Here is a 15,189-nt window from a genome sequence, read left to right on the forward strand (position 1 = left end):
AGAACTGGCGTCCAATTCTCAGCACCCACACAGCAGCTCCAGGAACATCAGGAACTCCAGGGCATCCAACGCCCTGGCCTCTAAAGGCTCTCAGTTTGCACACACTCACATACAGGCACAAATGCCCGCGTATAATTAAAAATAATCAAAATAAATCTAAAAAAGCACTGTATGCATGTGGGCTCACGGACTCTGTCAGGGTTCTTTCGTTTGTCGGTTTTTGTTAGTCTTCTCACGTTATTTTATGTGGTTCTGCTTCCTCTCTTTTTGTTGCTGTATTGTCTTTCATTGTGTGCCAACACGTGATTTGTTCATCAACTTTCTTGCAGTGGACAGTTGAGTTGAGTGAGAAGCAGCACACTTCAGAGCTGGAAGGATGGCTCAGTGGTCCTCCTCAGGACCTAAGTTCAAATCCCAGCACCCACATGCTGGTCCAAAACTGGCTGTATTAACTCTAACTCCGGGGAATCCTTCACTCTCTACTGGCCTCTGAGGGACCAAGCATACACATAACAGACACACATACATGCAGCCAAAACACCAATATGTATTGCCAGGAGAGGGCTGTTTTGTGTTTTGAGACAGACTCAGTTAGCTGAGGCTGTCCTTGAACTTGCAACATAGCAGAGAAAGATGACTTTGAATGCCTGATCCTCCAGCCTCCACCTTCCAAGTGCTGGGGTTCCAAGTATGTGTCATTGCACCCCAAAATGCATCTGTTCTTACCATGCCAAGATGGAACCTAGAGCCTGCTGGTTCCAGTGGGTGCTCTCCCTCTGAGCCCTGCTGGGACTACTCAGGCATTCTGCTTGGTGAATACGAAGCCTGCAATTCTGTAGGGCAGCTTCCAGTAGTAGAATAAATGGGTCATAGTAAAATGGTTCTGCCAAACCTAGTACTTTAAACGGGTTCAATGAAACAGTACTTTCAGGAGAGTGTGTTTGATGCTTTCTTTTCACTGAAACTGTTCACCGTGGGTATCCTCAACATAGCCAAGAAGGCCTACTTTAGTTTCCCCATCAAATGAAGTGTGCCCTGGTTTGCTATGCCCTCTCTTCCTGGCTCTTTTCCTTCCTGTCTCCTGCCTTGTCTCAAGTAGTGCAGTGCTTCAATGATATAGAGGCCTCCTCCTCTCTCCATTTCTCCTAGCGCCTGCTTAGCCTCCGGTTGGAGAATATCTTCAGGGCCCAGGGGGTGCAGAAACGCCCTAAAGAGAGATGCGGGAAAGGACCTTGGCTCTTGTGCCTAAACACAGAGCCTTCAAGGCCCTCTGGATGACCACTCACACCCTAAGAACACTGATGACCACAAAGGAAGAGCCATCTGACTCAAAGAGCAGAAGCCGACAAGGGGGAAAAACATGCATGCCTTCGATAACATCAGAGTTGAAGTCTTTCCACCAGGCACCACGGGACCAATATTAGCTGGCCGCAGGGGAAAGGTATTTACAATGTTTAAAATCGTCCAGGAAGTGTCTCGAAAGTAAAAAGAACAGCTGTAAGTCAAGAAACCAGGGCCGCAGCAACTCCAGTAGAAAATCAGCTGGAGCGATTGCTCAGGGCATAAGGACCTGAGTTTGGATCTCCAGCAACAATGTAAAAAAGCTGGGGATGGGGACTGCAGAGATGGCTTAGTGGTTCAAACACTTTCACAGTGTAGAGGACCAGAGTTCAATCCCCTCCCCTCTGCACAGGAGTCAGGTCGTTCGTTCGTAGTGGCCTGTAATTCCAGCTCCTGGGGATGCAACATCCTCTTTTTGGCTCTCCCATGGGCACCCATACAGAACACACACACACACACACACACACACACACACACACGCTTCTTTCTTGAAGCTGAGTGTGCTGGGCAGGGAGATACCACAACGCTTATACCGCTTGTTGGAAGCGGGCAGCATCAGATCCCCAGGAACCGGAGTTATGAATAGTTATGAGCCATCATGTGGTGCTGGAAATTAAAGCCAGGTCCTCTGCAAGAGTAGCAGGTGCTCCTAATGCCCCAGCCATCCCCATCCCTCAGTCCCTAAAACAGTTTAAATTATAATTAAAATGTAGTGTGTGTGTGTGTGTGTGTGTGTGTGTAGCTTGCCCAGGTCATAGTCTGCATGTGGAGGTCAGAGGCTAACCTATAGGAGCCTTTCTTTCATTCCGTTATAGGGGTCCCTGGGATCAAATCCAGGTCATCATCAGTATTAGAGGCAAGCACCCCCTTCCTGCAGCTGAGCCACCTTGTTGGCTCTTATATTTTGTGTTTTGAGACAGTGATCGTATATAGCTTTGGTCTGGTCTGGAACTGGACCAAACTGGCCTTAAACTCACCAAGATCAGCCTGCCTCTGCCTCCCGATCGCTGACGTTAAAGAACTCCTGGTTCTTATTTTTCATTTTTGAGACAGAGCTTCATACAGCCCAGGTTGGTCTGGAATGTATTATATAACCAGGGCTGGCACACTGAACTCCTAATCCTTCGACCTTTACCTCCTAAATTGGGGGATTACAGGCAGGTGCCATCACATGGCTAAATTAGAAAAGTATATGCAAATATGGAGATGTTAAAGCATAGTTGCTAAGGACCCTACCTTCAGGTCCAGATCCCTAAGTCAGCCTCTGAGATGTTGCGCAAGGCTCCTGACTCCATCTCGCAAACGGTCCTCCTTCGGACTTGGCACTGTGAGGCTGGTGAAAGTGCGACCCCCAAAGGTTGCTAGGAGAACTACAGGGCATTTAGGAGGTATCTGCGCGGGGAGTGGGGGGGCGCGGGGGCCGCGGGGTGGGGGTGGGGGTGGGGCACGTGCTTTTATTTTCAGCTGTAAAGGATGCCAATAATAGCAGGGTTGTGAGACATGAGTGGTAATAAAAAGATCTTAGCTCACACCTGAAATGCAACAGGTGGGTAACAGACACCGGCTAGGACTATTTCAAAGGCAGTTTTTAGCTCGGGGGTGGGGTGGGGTGGGGTGGTGGTGGTGACACATTTCTGTAATCTCAGCACTAGGGAGACAGAGGCTGGGGATGTCTGTGAGTTTGAGACCAGCCTGGTGGACAAACAGACAGACAGACAGAGGTTGACTTTGAACTTCTGATCCTCTTGTCTCCAACTTTCTGAGTGCTGGGATTACCGTGCAGCCCTCACACCCAGTTTATGTGCTGGACCCCCGGGTTTTCTGCAAGCAAGCACTCTCCTAATACACACCCAGAACCCTGATTTTGCTTCTGTTTTGAGACAAGGTCTTATTATACAATCCAGCTCCAAATTAGCAATCCTTCTGCTTCAACCTCTTTAGAGCTTGGATGGCAAGCCTGTGCCACTATGACTGGCCCTAAGTGAGGTTTTTTGTTTTGTTTCGTTTTGTTTTAAGTTAGGAGATGTGGTGTGCACCCAGGCACAATTATGGGATCATGTAGCAAAGGTAAACCCTTACCCATTAAAAACAGAAACAGGCCGAGAATACATTGCAATGGCAGAATGCTTACCTAGCATGCACACTGCCCAGGGTTTGAACCACAGCATTACATGAGTCAGATGTGGCCAGAAGTTCAAGGTCATCCTTGACTACAAATGAAGTTTAAGACCAGCCTGAGGTACACGAGACTCTCAGAGAGAGTGGGAGGGGGGAGGAAAGAGAGAGGGAGAGAGAGAAATATCTAAACAAATACATAAATAACAAAACTATGGCATCTTACGGTGACCGTGGTCACTCAGCTACTTTCTAGACACCCATTCGACAAGAGCGAACCCCTTCCACCTCGTTTGTGCTGTGGGCGGGGTTCTGGACAGGGGTGGGGCCGACCTATCCTGGTCCAATGGGTGTCGGGGGGGGCGGGGACCGCCTTGCATCTGGGTCCCGCACCGGTTCGTTTCCTGCAGTTCCATCTACCTCGCGGGTGCTTCTGGCGTCCCTAGAGGTCTCCGACCCCAGCCCCCCCCTCAGCCCACCCGCCCAACCAGCAGTCCCTCTCGCCATCCTCAGACCCTAGCCCGGGGCCAACGGGGGCTTGCCATCATGGGTGATGGAGGAGAAGGCGAGGACGAAGTGCAGTTTTTGCGGACGGTACGTTTTGCCTGACTTAGGAGGCTCTGTGGGGCTTTCCCGCTGACCTCTTGTCTCTATCCTGCTTGCTGGTGATGTCTGAAATCCGAGGTGACTTTGGGTGACTGTCACTTCGTTTTTGTGTCTCTTTTCTTCACCCCTTTGACCACGGGAAATTAGCAAGGATTTGGGAGGATTGAGTGGGAGACGGAGATCCTCAGGGACGTTGCCCTCCCCTGACATGAGAGGTTTGGGGTCACTGAGGGAGTACCTCCTCTTGCCATCCTTGAGGCAGGCACTTGAGGAAGGTGGTTCTAATTCTTGGGCTTAATTTAGCTGTCCTCCACCCCCACCCTAGTCCTATGCCCTTCTTCTTCCAGGCTCTGACCTATTTAAATTCTTGGGAAGTGGGCTGGGGTGGGCTGGATGTCACTGTATTTTTCAACTCCTAGGCTCTGGTGGTCTCCTTGGGGAATCTCTTGGGTCTTGAATGTTCTCTCCTCTTTGGTTTTGGTGAGGAGGACTAACTGTGTGTGCTCATGGCCTCTGAGGGTGTCTGGGTGATGCCTCACCCATGTCCTTGGTATGCCTTGTGTCTGTCTCTGTCTTTCGTCCCTTGGCTTCAGCCCTCTGAGTCTTATTGTTCCTCTGGTCCTGTCTCCCTCAATCTCTCATCCCCAGCTGGGGGCAGGGATGGAACTTGGAACAACAGGTGTCTCTCCCAGAATAGCCCTCTTTTCTGGGCGCTGGGCAAGGGACAGGGAGGGGACAAAAGGGGGAGGGACTGCCTCTTTCTTAGTCCTTCCTTCCATACCTTTCCAGGGGCTGAGGTGGGGGTTGGTATGTGAGCATGGAAGATGTTTTCTCTTTTGGGCCAGGTCTGCTGACCCTGCACTGTCCCCCCTCTCCCCCCCTGCCCCAGGCCCTGGGTCCACGAAGAAATGCTGACACAGCATTCCTGACCCAGAATAGGACCGTGGCAGGCAGGGTCCGGTTTCTTGGGAGGGAGGAACAAACAGCTGGGACTGGTAATGAAGGATGGGGACAGCTGGATATGAAGCCACTGGAAGAGAGCCTCTCCCCAGCCCCAGCCCCAGCCCCAGCCCTTTATTCTACACCACGGGTTTGGCCTTCCGTAGCCTAATAAGCCCATACCAGCTCCTGAGCAGTCACTCTGCACCAGGCCCAGTGCCCAGGGCCTCGGCCTCCCGAGGCATCTAATTATATTCTCATTGCCCTATCTTCTGAGGTAGGGCCCTATCTTTATCTCCCTGGGAGATTTGAGGGAAACCAAGCCCCAAGTGGTAAACTTGCCCAAGGTCAAGGCCAGGAAGTAGTGTCTCTGAGTGCCCTGGGACATCAAGCCTTGCTTTCAACAGGGGGATCTAGGCCCAGGCTTGTTGGGGTAGTCAGTGTCAGGCCAGGCTGACCCAGGCTGGCTCTGTTTCTTCAATGTTATGTTACTGAGGTTGTGTGGTACCTTCTTCAAAAAAATCTTTCAGGAATCATATCCTGCCTGTAAGAAAGAATCTGCATCGCAACCCAGGGCACGTACCACACATTCATAGGTATTATTAAACAGAATGAAAATTCCAACTTTAAAGCAGGGGGTATATATGCATGATTCCAGCATGCAGCAAGCTGAGACAGAAATGAAAGTTCAAGACCAGCCTGGGCATTGTAGTAAGTTCGAGACCCATCCACTTGATGGCATAATTCACAAGCAGCAAATTTTACAGATTCAAAACTGTTAACAAACCTCAGTGCTTGGGTGTGGGGAGTGCAGTGTTAGAGAGGTTTTCATGTATCTAAATGTGGCATTTAAACCAATACATAGCCAAGGATGATCCTGAACTCCTGATCCTCCAGTCCCCACCTCCCAAGTGCGGGGCTTGCAGGCAAATGCCACCATGTCTGGCTTCAGTAGGTTTTGACGTTTTATGCAAACTAAGTAACCACCTTCGTAACCAAGGCAAAGAACACTTCCCGAACCCCAGAAAACCGCTCCTGCCCGTTACAGTGACCACCTTGTCCTTCGGTCACCATGTGATGCCTCTACTCACCACTACACTTTCATACACAACGTGTTCATTCTCTTTTACTGCTTAGGATGTTTTTGACATGTAGCATGTATCTAGCCTGCATTCTTTTGTGGGGAGCTTATTGGTATCCTGTTGTACGACTATATTGCAGTTAGCTTCCTTGTATCTTCACTTGCTTGGTCTTCAATATGTTGCTACTACAGACAACCTCAGTAGACATCCACACTCACTTTGTGTTGCCCTGACTATCCTAGAGCTCCCTATGTGGGCCAGCCTGGCTTCAAATTCACTGAGCTCTACCTACCTCTGCTTCCCCAACACTGGGGTTAAAGGCACGGTCACACACCTGTTTTGGTGGAAGCAGTTAGAGTTTCATTGTGTAGCCCTGGCTGTCCTGGAACTCTCTCTCTAGACTAGGCTGGCCTCGAACTCACAGAGATCTGCCTGCCTCTTCAGTCTTGCTGGGATTAAAGACATGCATAACCACATCTGTCTAGATACACCTATTTTTAATGACAGTTTCCATAGCATGTCAATCACCCTGTCACCCTGATATCAGACTGCCAAGTTATCTTCTTCTTCTTCTTTTTTGCTTACTAAGGGTGCTGGCCATAGCCCTCCAGCTCATCTTCCTTGTTTTGAATATGGTGACCTCTATCTCTGCCCACACTGGGATCTCTTAGATCTGCTTCAGTGAGAACCTGACCTGGTTCGAAGTGAGGATTGCCTGCAGACCCCAGAGTCACTGAGTCAGGTTCAAGGATGGGGAGCTGGGACACAAGAAAGCTGATTGTTTGCTTGTTTTGTTGAGATAGGGGCTCATACAGCCCAGGCTGCTCTTGACCTTGAATTCCATATCCTCCTGCCTCCACCTCTAAATATTTGGAATAATTAATAGGCATTGTACCATCGTGCCTGGCTTTGGACATTGCACTATTTTATTGTATGCTGTTCTTCTCTGTCCAATTATCTACTTATTTAGTCTCCTATCTATCACCTATCTATCTATCAATCGTCTATGTATCTATCATCCATCTATCACCTATGCATCTTCTTCTTCCTGTCCTTCCTTCCTTCCTTTCTTGTTTTCTTTCTTTTTTCTCTTTCTTTCTTCCTTCCTTTCAAGATAGGGCCTCTCTACATCGTTCAGGCTGGTCTTGAACTCCTGGACTCAAGTGATCCTCTGTGGCAGCTTCTGGAGTAGATGGGACTACAGGTGTGCATCTTTTCAGCCAGTTTTGGAAGCAGCATCTAAAGCCAGGTTCTCCTCACTCTACCTCATACAGGAGAGAGTGGGCGGGGTCAGGACTGAGGGATTAGCTTTGCTGTAATGATTAGATTCCTTAGATTCCTGGTTCTGATTTACATCCTGCCATTCTCTGCTTGGGAAAGTGATTTTAGTTTTTTGTTTTTTTTTTGTTTGTTTGTTTGTTTTTGTTTTTTCCCCTCCAAGCTCAGTTTCCTCATCCAGGAATGTGTAGAGGAAAAAAATAATCCAATAAGAATTCTTAGGGTGCATACAAGTGTCTCTTTGGGCCTCATAGCATCCATTGCCCCATTTTACTTGTAACTCCTCAACACCCCCTGCACCCACTGGCCACAGGCCTTTGCACAGGCTGCCTCTCTGGAACATTCCCTACAGATGACCTGTCCTGCTTTTTTCTATTTGGACAAAGCCTAAAGGTCAAAGCTCATCTTCCTGGAGAGGTTATGTGTTACTTCACCCTCTTAGTGATGTTTTCATGATCTCAATGTCACTCTGGCTTTTTCCCCCTAGAACATCTACCACTAACAAAAAGCTTATATATTTACTCACCTGCGTATGGATGGTCTACACATGAGGATATTGGCTCCTTGGGGGCAGGGATTCTTTATTGTTTCTGTGTATTCCGAGCCTAAAACAGTGCCTCACAGGTAATTGATACTCAGTAAGTGTCCGTTAAAAGAATGGAAGACGTAGCATAAGACAACCAGTGAATTCTTACTAAACAATGTTCAAGCTATGTAGTCACTATGGATACCAGGCTGTCAAGACACCAGGATAGAGCAGCTGTTATTAGACCATACTTCTGTCTCCTCCTGGGATGGACAAGTGGATTGAAGACTGCCTATGTGGATTGACACTCAAGATTAGAATATGTCTATCCGACATGCTTGGGAGTTTGGAGGTCATGTGATTTCCAGTAGAGCATGTAACTTTCTTTAAAAAACATTTTCTTACCCTTACTTTATTTGTATGGGTGTTTTCTCTGCATGTGTGACTGTGTACCACATTAGTGTACTGCCTTTAGAAGTGGAAGAGGGTATCAGGTTCCCTGCGACAGGAATTTAAAGTGATGTAGGTGCTGGGAATTGAACCTGGGTCTTCTGGAAGAGCAAGCCAGTCCTCTTAACCCTTAAGTCATCCCTCCAGGTTCATTTGTAACTTTCTTGAACTAGTTTCCTCTGCCACAGAATTTTCTGGGCACAGTGGTACACCCCTGAAATCCCAGCATTTGGGGATGCAGGAAGAAGTGTCATCCTGACAATTTCCACACTCCATTGAGTCACTTTGCAGACCCCTCGTTAGGGGGCCTCTAGAGGAGTTAGATTTGGATTCTAATCCAAATTGCTCTTGGGAATTCAAGACTAGCCTGGGCAACTTAGAGAGACGCTGTCTCAAAAGAAAAATGAATAACCGAACAACCACCAACCAACCAAATAGAGAAATGAATGGAGTCTGGCTGGTATAGAGTGAGTGTGTCTGTTCTACTGGGCACGGTGTCTTCGCTGGTCTGTCCCTTCTGGTTCCCAGCGGTGAACCTCGTCCCTCTATTCTCGCAGGATGACGAAGTGGTCCTGCAGTGCAGCGCCACGGTGCTCAAGGAGCAGCTCAAGCTGTGTCTGGCCGCTGAGGGTTTTGGCAACCGCCTCTGCTTCCTGGAACCCACCAGCAACGCGCAGGTCTGTGTGCACCAGGCGCGGGAGGAGGGGCAGGGTCGGGAGGGCAGGGTTTTGATAATTTACTTATTTTTATTTTATTTGCATTGGTGTTTTGCCTGCATGTATGTCTCTATGAGGGCGTCAGACAGTTGTTAGCTGCCCAGCTAGTTGCTGGGAATGAGTCCTTCAGAAGGCTCTGGAGCTAGAAAGGAACGCTGATAGAGAGAGTGGGAGGGGCTAAGATGGGGAAGGGGCGTGGCCTGAGATGGGTCGGGAGGACTCTGAGACTAGTACAGAGAGCCTGAGACAGTGGATGTGTGAGGTGGGGCCTGCAGGGGCGGAACCTGAGACGGGGCGGGGTCTAAGGAGGGGCAAGATCTGCGATGGTGGAGCCAGGCCTGAAGTAGGGGCCGGGCTCTGAAGAGAAAAGGCGGGGTCTGAGGTGGTGGTGGGTGTGAAGCCTACTGTGGAGCAGGATCTGAGGCAGGTGGAGAGGGGTTCGAAGAGAGCAGGAGGCGGAGCCTACGGTGGGGCGGAGTCTCAGGAAGGAGGGGCAAGGATCCGAGGAGGAGGAGACCTAGGCAGTTAAGAGGAGACCTAACAGAGAGGACAGGTGCCAGGGATGGGAAGAGTGTCAGATTGTAAGGGTTTGAGAGGGGGCTCTAGGCAAGGAGGGAAGTTAAATCTGAAAGGCAAGTGACTTTGGATTCAGGACTAGAGAGGGCCCAGGCATCCGGTAGGATTTTAGCAAGGGTTTTCAGGAGGGCACAGAGGCCAAGAGATCAGAGAAGCCTGAGGTCTGATGTACTCAGGGTGTGAGAGAGAAGAGACCCGCATGGAGCGCCTGAGGACTGGGAGAAGGAGATGGCCTCTGGTGGTGGAGGAGGTCAACAGAGGGTCAGGAGTGAGTCTGCCTCCCCTGTGGTGTGACTGGAAAGGCAGGGGTGAAGGCAGAGTGTTCTAGGGTTGGAGAGATTTGGGATGCTTGCAGGGAAGATGCATCTGGAGCTTCCTGCCTGCAGTGGGAGCAGGCTCAGTGTGGTGAACCACAGTCAGAGGGCGTCCTCTGAGACCAGGGGGCATAGAACAGTTGAGTGAGGTAGGCAATCTGGAAGTTTCTGTGGAGTTGGAGGAATTTGAAGGAGGAGGCTGAAAGGTGTTTCCTGTGATGTTGGCAAAGATTTGATGTGTCTGACGCCCGGTTGGGGCCCCTCGTGGGTCTGGAAGTGTGACTATTCAGATGGAGGGTGACAAGGGGAATGGCCCACGACAGACTTACGCCTCAGTGATGCTTGTCCCCCCACCTCAGAATGTACCCCCCGATCTGGCCATCTGCTGCTTCATCCTGGAGCAGTCCCTGTCAGTTCGAGCCCTGCAGGAGATGCTGGCTAATACTGTGGAGGCTGGTGTAGAGGTGAGGGTCCTCTCCAAGGCGTAGGGAGCAGGGGCAAGGATGGGGGAGGGGCCGGGGGGGTCACTCACCATGCGCTCTTCTTCCTCTCTCTGCCCTGCCCCCACAGGCCCTCAATTTGGATAAGTGGGTAGGTCTGGCCTTGGGTGTCATGTCTTTGCTAGAACTCCTGACCCCAGGCCTGCTGCTCAGGCCCACATCCTGAACACAGGGGCTGGAGGATTTCCCCCACCCCCGATGTCAGGGGCTGTGGAGCCCAGAACAAGCCAGGCAGGAAGGAAGGAGGGAGCAAGGGGCTTCTGAGCCCCGGTTCCCTGGCCTGTTCCTTTCTCCTCTTTTTTACCCTCCTCCCCATCCTGGCCCTCACTGCATGGGACCCCTTCCCTCACCTCCCTCCATCCCAAGTGTGGGTCTGCCATAGGACCATGCATCCCCATGACATGGCTCCCTCAGAGCATGGACATGGGAGAACCATGGTGCAGGCATGATGCCATCAAGGATTTGGATGCACCTCCCTCCTCCAAAGAGCCAAGTCTCCTCGTGCATGGGAGTGTGTGGCAGCGCGATGGAATCACTATGCCCCAGGGGCTGAGAGTCACATGGCAGGCAACAGCTAGGACTGTCCTGGCGCAAGCAGGCTATAGTTCAGCCCGGTTATCACAGGCTGCAGGAGATGGGCTCTCTTGAGTGTCTTTTGTCACCTGAAAGATGAACTCATACTCTTTGGGTGACATCAGGACCTGGTCTATAAGAGGAAAGAGGGGAAAGAACGACGCCCACTTTCCCAAATATTGTGTATAAATGTTTGTTTTCATTTAATTGGACTTTGTTATATAAAATTAAATTAAAAAATTATAAAAAAAAATAAGAGGAAAGAGGCAGGATGGCAGAGTGGGATTTGTAGTTTTTGTTGTTTTGTTTTATGGAACCTCATGTATCCTGGGCTGGCCTCGAACTCTCGAAGTAGCTGAGGTTGACTTTGAGTACACAATCCCCTTGCCTCTGCTTTTCAAGTGCTAGGACCACAAGCTTCTGGGCCTTGGGGGATGTGAAATACTCCGTGTCTAGGCTTTTTGGAGGCTTTTGTGCTAACTCTGTGCCTTTTCTTCTCCTGTAGTCATCCCAGGGTGGGGGACACAGGACACTCCTGTATGGCCATGCCATCCTGCTCCGGCACGCACACAGCCGTATGGTGAGTGCATTAACCATGGGTGTGGGCGAAGGAGAGGGTTCAGGCCTGCAGGAGGCTGACCTTACCCTCCCACCCTAGTACCTGAGTTGCCTCACCACCTCCCGATCCATCACTGACAAGTTGGCCTTTGACGTGGGACTTCAGGAAGATGCAACAGGTACAGAGACTGGGGGCGGGGCCATGGTGGATGCCCCAAGTCAGGGATCAGGGCAGTGAAAGTCTGCAGGACTCTATAGATGTGCACGAGGCTGCATTGGAGCCAGGAACAGGGGCCTGGGCACAGAGGGTCTGGACATATGGATGGACGAATTCTAGACAGGAAGTTGAGGTGGAGAGCTGGCAGTGCAATGGGGGATTTATAGACTCCAGGGTCTGCCAGGCTCGGCGACTGAGTGCCCGGGGAAGAGCATTGTGGGAAACCACTATCCTGACAGTCAGCTCCCTCATAGGAGAGGCGTGTTGGTGGACAATGCACCCTGCCTCCAAGCAGAGGTCTGAAGGAGAGAAGGTTCGTGTTGGGGACGACCTCATCCTTGTCAGCGTCTCCTCTGAGCGATACCTTGTAAGTAATCCTGTCTCCCTGATGGCTCCTCCTCCTGTAGCGGTGCACGGGGCGTGTCTCCCTGATGGCTCCTCCTCCTGTAGCGGTGCACGGGATGTGCCCCATCTCTCATCATTGGCTTGCCCAGTAGGTCTCTGGCCCCCAATGCTCTGGCTCACAACTCCTGGTCCCACATTTCTGATCACTCCCCCGCCCCTCCCCTCTTCCTAACTTGTTCTCCTTTGCCTCCTCTGTGACCTCCAACTTTCTGCCTCGACTCTGTGTGTTTCCCGGTGTCTCCCTTTGGCTATTGCCCACTGGTTCTCAACTCCTGCTAATTCCACTGTCTCCGACCACCACACCTTGGTTGCCCCCAGCACCTGTCGACCGCAAGCGGGGAACTGCAGGTTGATGCCTCCTTCATGCAGACTCTGTGGAACATGAACCCCATTTGCTCTGGCTGTGAAGAAGGTGAGGGAGGACTCCAGGCTTCTGGCCCCTACGATGAGGCCATCAAAACGGTTGCTTCCCCAGACATGCCCGAACTAACACTTCTGGTCTCCCAGGTTCGGCTTCTACAACACATTTCTTACTGACCCCAAAGCCAGATTCACGACCACTCCCAAACTCAGATCCTAGAGCTTCCACACCCAGCTCAGTCCTCAAGGTCAGACTCTGATACTCTGAACCCACATCTTACAGCTGTAATTCTCAACTTTCCCAATACTTCAACCCTTTAATACAGTTCTTTCTGTGTAGTGACCCCCCCAACCATAAAATTATTTTCATTACTACTTTATAACTGTAATTTTGCTGTTAGGAACCATACTGTAAACATCTGATACATAACCCCCATGAAAGGGTCATTCGACCCCCAGGGGGTCATGACCCCAGGCTGAGAACCACTGGTTTAGTGAATCAACCTAGGAGATTAATCCTCAGACTTCAGTTTTTGGATATAAACATAGACCAAAGCCTTGGAATGTAAACCTCAGATCCTAAACCAGGAACTCCGCTCAGACCTCAGAACTTAGGCTACCAGCCTTGAACTCTCAAAAAAAAATTTAACTGAAGTGTGTGTGTGTGTGTGTGTGTGTGTGCGCACGCGCGCGCATGCACGCACGCCCACATGTTTAAAGGTCAGAGAATAACTTATCAGAGTCAGTTCTCTTGTTATGTAGGTCTAGAAGACTGAGCTCTGGTTGCCAGGGTTGGTGTCTGGTGCCATTATGACCTTCTGGGCTCTTGACTCCCAGATATTAATTTCACTCTCAAAAACCCAAACTGCAGCTCCCAGAACTCACAAAGAGAAAACGGCTTGAGTGCTGGCTCTGCAGTTAAGAGTACTGGCCATTCTTCCCAGATGACCCAGATCTGATTCCCAGCTCCCATGTGGTATCTCACAACCATCTCTAACTACAGTCCTGTGGGATCCCACAGCCTCCTCTGATCTCTGAGGGTACCACGCCCACAAGTGGTACAAGATGCTCATGTGGCGAAACACCAATACACATAAACAAATAACAATATCCCAGGGCTGGGAGATAGCTCAGCTGGTAAAGTAGGACGTAAGTTCCACCCATCATCTATGTTAAAAAAAAAAGTCAGGTTCAGTGTCATGACCTTTATGTAATCCCAGGGCAAGACCAGAGGACCCTTGCGGCTTCCTGGACAGCCAGTTGAGCTGGGTCAGTGAGCTCTGGGTTCTTTAAGAATCCTGCTCCTAGACTGGAGAGTGGCTTAGTGGTTAAGAGCACTGGCTGCTCTTCCAGAGGACTGGAGTTAAATTCCCAGCAGCTCACAAATGTCTGTAGCTCCAGTTCCAGGGGATCTGATGCTTCCACACAGACATACTTGCAGGCAAAACAGGAATGCACATTAAACAAATTTATTTAAAAAATAAAGTGGAGAGTGACTGAGAAAGGCATCCACTGCTGACTTCTGGCTGACACATGCAGGTACACACATATGCATGTACACACACTTGCATACATTAGAACACACACACACAAATATGGACACATTTGTGCACAGAAAGCCCCAACTAAACAAAGGGGGAAATTCCCATGACACCACATGTGCAAACTCTCCAGAAAGCAAACCAAAGAAAACCAAAAATCAAAACCAAAAGCCTGACAATTTCAGTCTCAGGTCATGTACTAAAGTCTGCAGAGTAGCTGGGTGTTGGCGCACGCCTTTAATCCCAGCACTTGAGAGGCAGAGGCAGGCAGATCTCTGTGAGTTCCGAAGCCAGCCTGGTCTACAGAGTGAGTTCCAGGACAGGCTCCAAAGCTACCGAGAAACCCTGTCTCGAAAAACAAAACAAAACAAAACAAAAACAAACAGTGTAGAGCATGGCCCTAAGTTTTGACTCCAACTTCAGTGTCCCAAACCAGGGAACCAAGCTGAGTCTTAAACCACCAATACCCAAGCCCTGAGACCCAGACCCACCAACTTTTAAGAAACTCTTTTAAAAAAGATTTCTTTCTATTTTATGTGTATGTGTGTTTTGTGTACATGTGCATCTATGCACCAAGTATGTGCCTGGCTCCTGTGAAGGCCAGAAGAGTGTGTTGGATCCCCTGGAACCAGACTTACACAGATACAGTTTTGAGCTGTTATGTGGGTACTAGGAACAGGACTCGGGGTCTCTGCGGTGGCAGCAAGTGCTCTTAACCGTGGAACTGTCTCTCCAGCACCTTCGTTATTTTACTACCAAGGTCAGGTCTTTCCAAATTCACAATTCTAAGCTCAGAGACTCGAACTCAGTTCATAACCCACAACCTGGACCTCAGATGTCAGCCCACATCCCCCAAACAAATACTCAGAATTGATGTCCTTACTGCCAACTCTAGCCTCAGAGACAAACATCTCACCTACAAACCATAACCTCAAGCCTCAGAGTGCAGAGCCCAAGCAGAGAGCACCAGACCCACTGACCACACAGTCTGACCCCAGTCTCAAAAGTCTAAATACAGACCCTTAAGTCACGACTCCAAGCCCCCATCCTTACCCTGGTATACCCAGAACCTTATGGTTGGTCTCTGACCTC

General features: G+C 50.0%; 1 protein-coding gene across 1 annotated transcript in view; it reads left to right on the forward strand.

Moving 5' to 3' along the window:
• Positions 1–3,936: 3,936 nt before the first annotated feature.
• Ryr1 (ryanodine receptor 1) overlaps positions 3,937–15,189 on the forward strand; it is a 116,496-nt gene continuing 105,243 nt past the window's right edge. The window contains exons 1-7 of the mRNA XM_051207475.1: positions 3,937–4,050; positions 8,895–9,014; positions 10,303–10,407; positions 11,522–11,596; positions 11,675–11,753; positions 12,046–12,158; positions 12,515–12,608. Of these exons, the coding sequence (XP_051063432.1) occupies positions 4,003–4,050; positions 8,895–9,014; positions 10,303–10,407; positions 11,522–11,596; positions 11,675–11,753; positions 12,046–12,158; positions 12,515–12,608 (634 nt within the window). The 5' untranslated portion in view covers positions 3,937–4,002. The remainder of the gene's footprint in view (positions 4,051–8,894; positions 9,015–10,302; positions 10,408–11,521; positions 11,597–11,674; positions 11,754–12,045; positions 12,159–12,514; positions 12,609–15,189) is intronic.

Source organism: Phodopus roborovskii, unplaced genomic scaffold, assembly GCF_943737965.1.
Source record: "Phodopus roborovskii unplaced genomic scaffold, PHOROB, whole genome shotgun sequence".
Taxonomy (NCBI): Eukaryota; Metazoa; Chordata; class Mammalia; order Rodentia; family Cricetidae; genus Phodopus; species Phodopus roborovskii.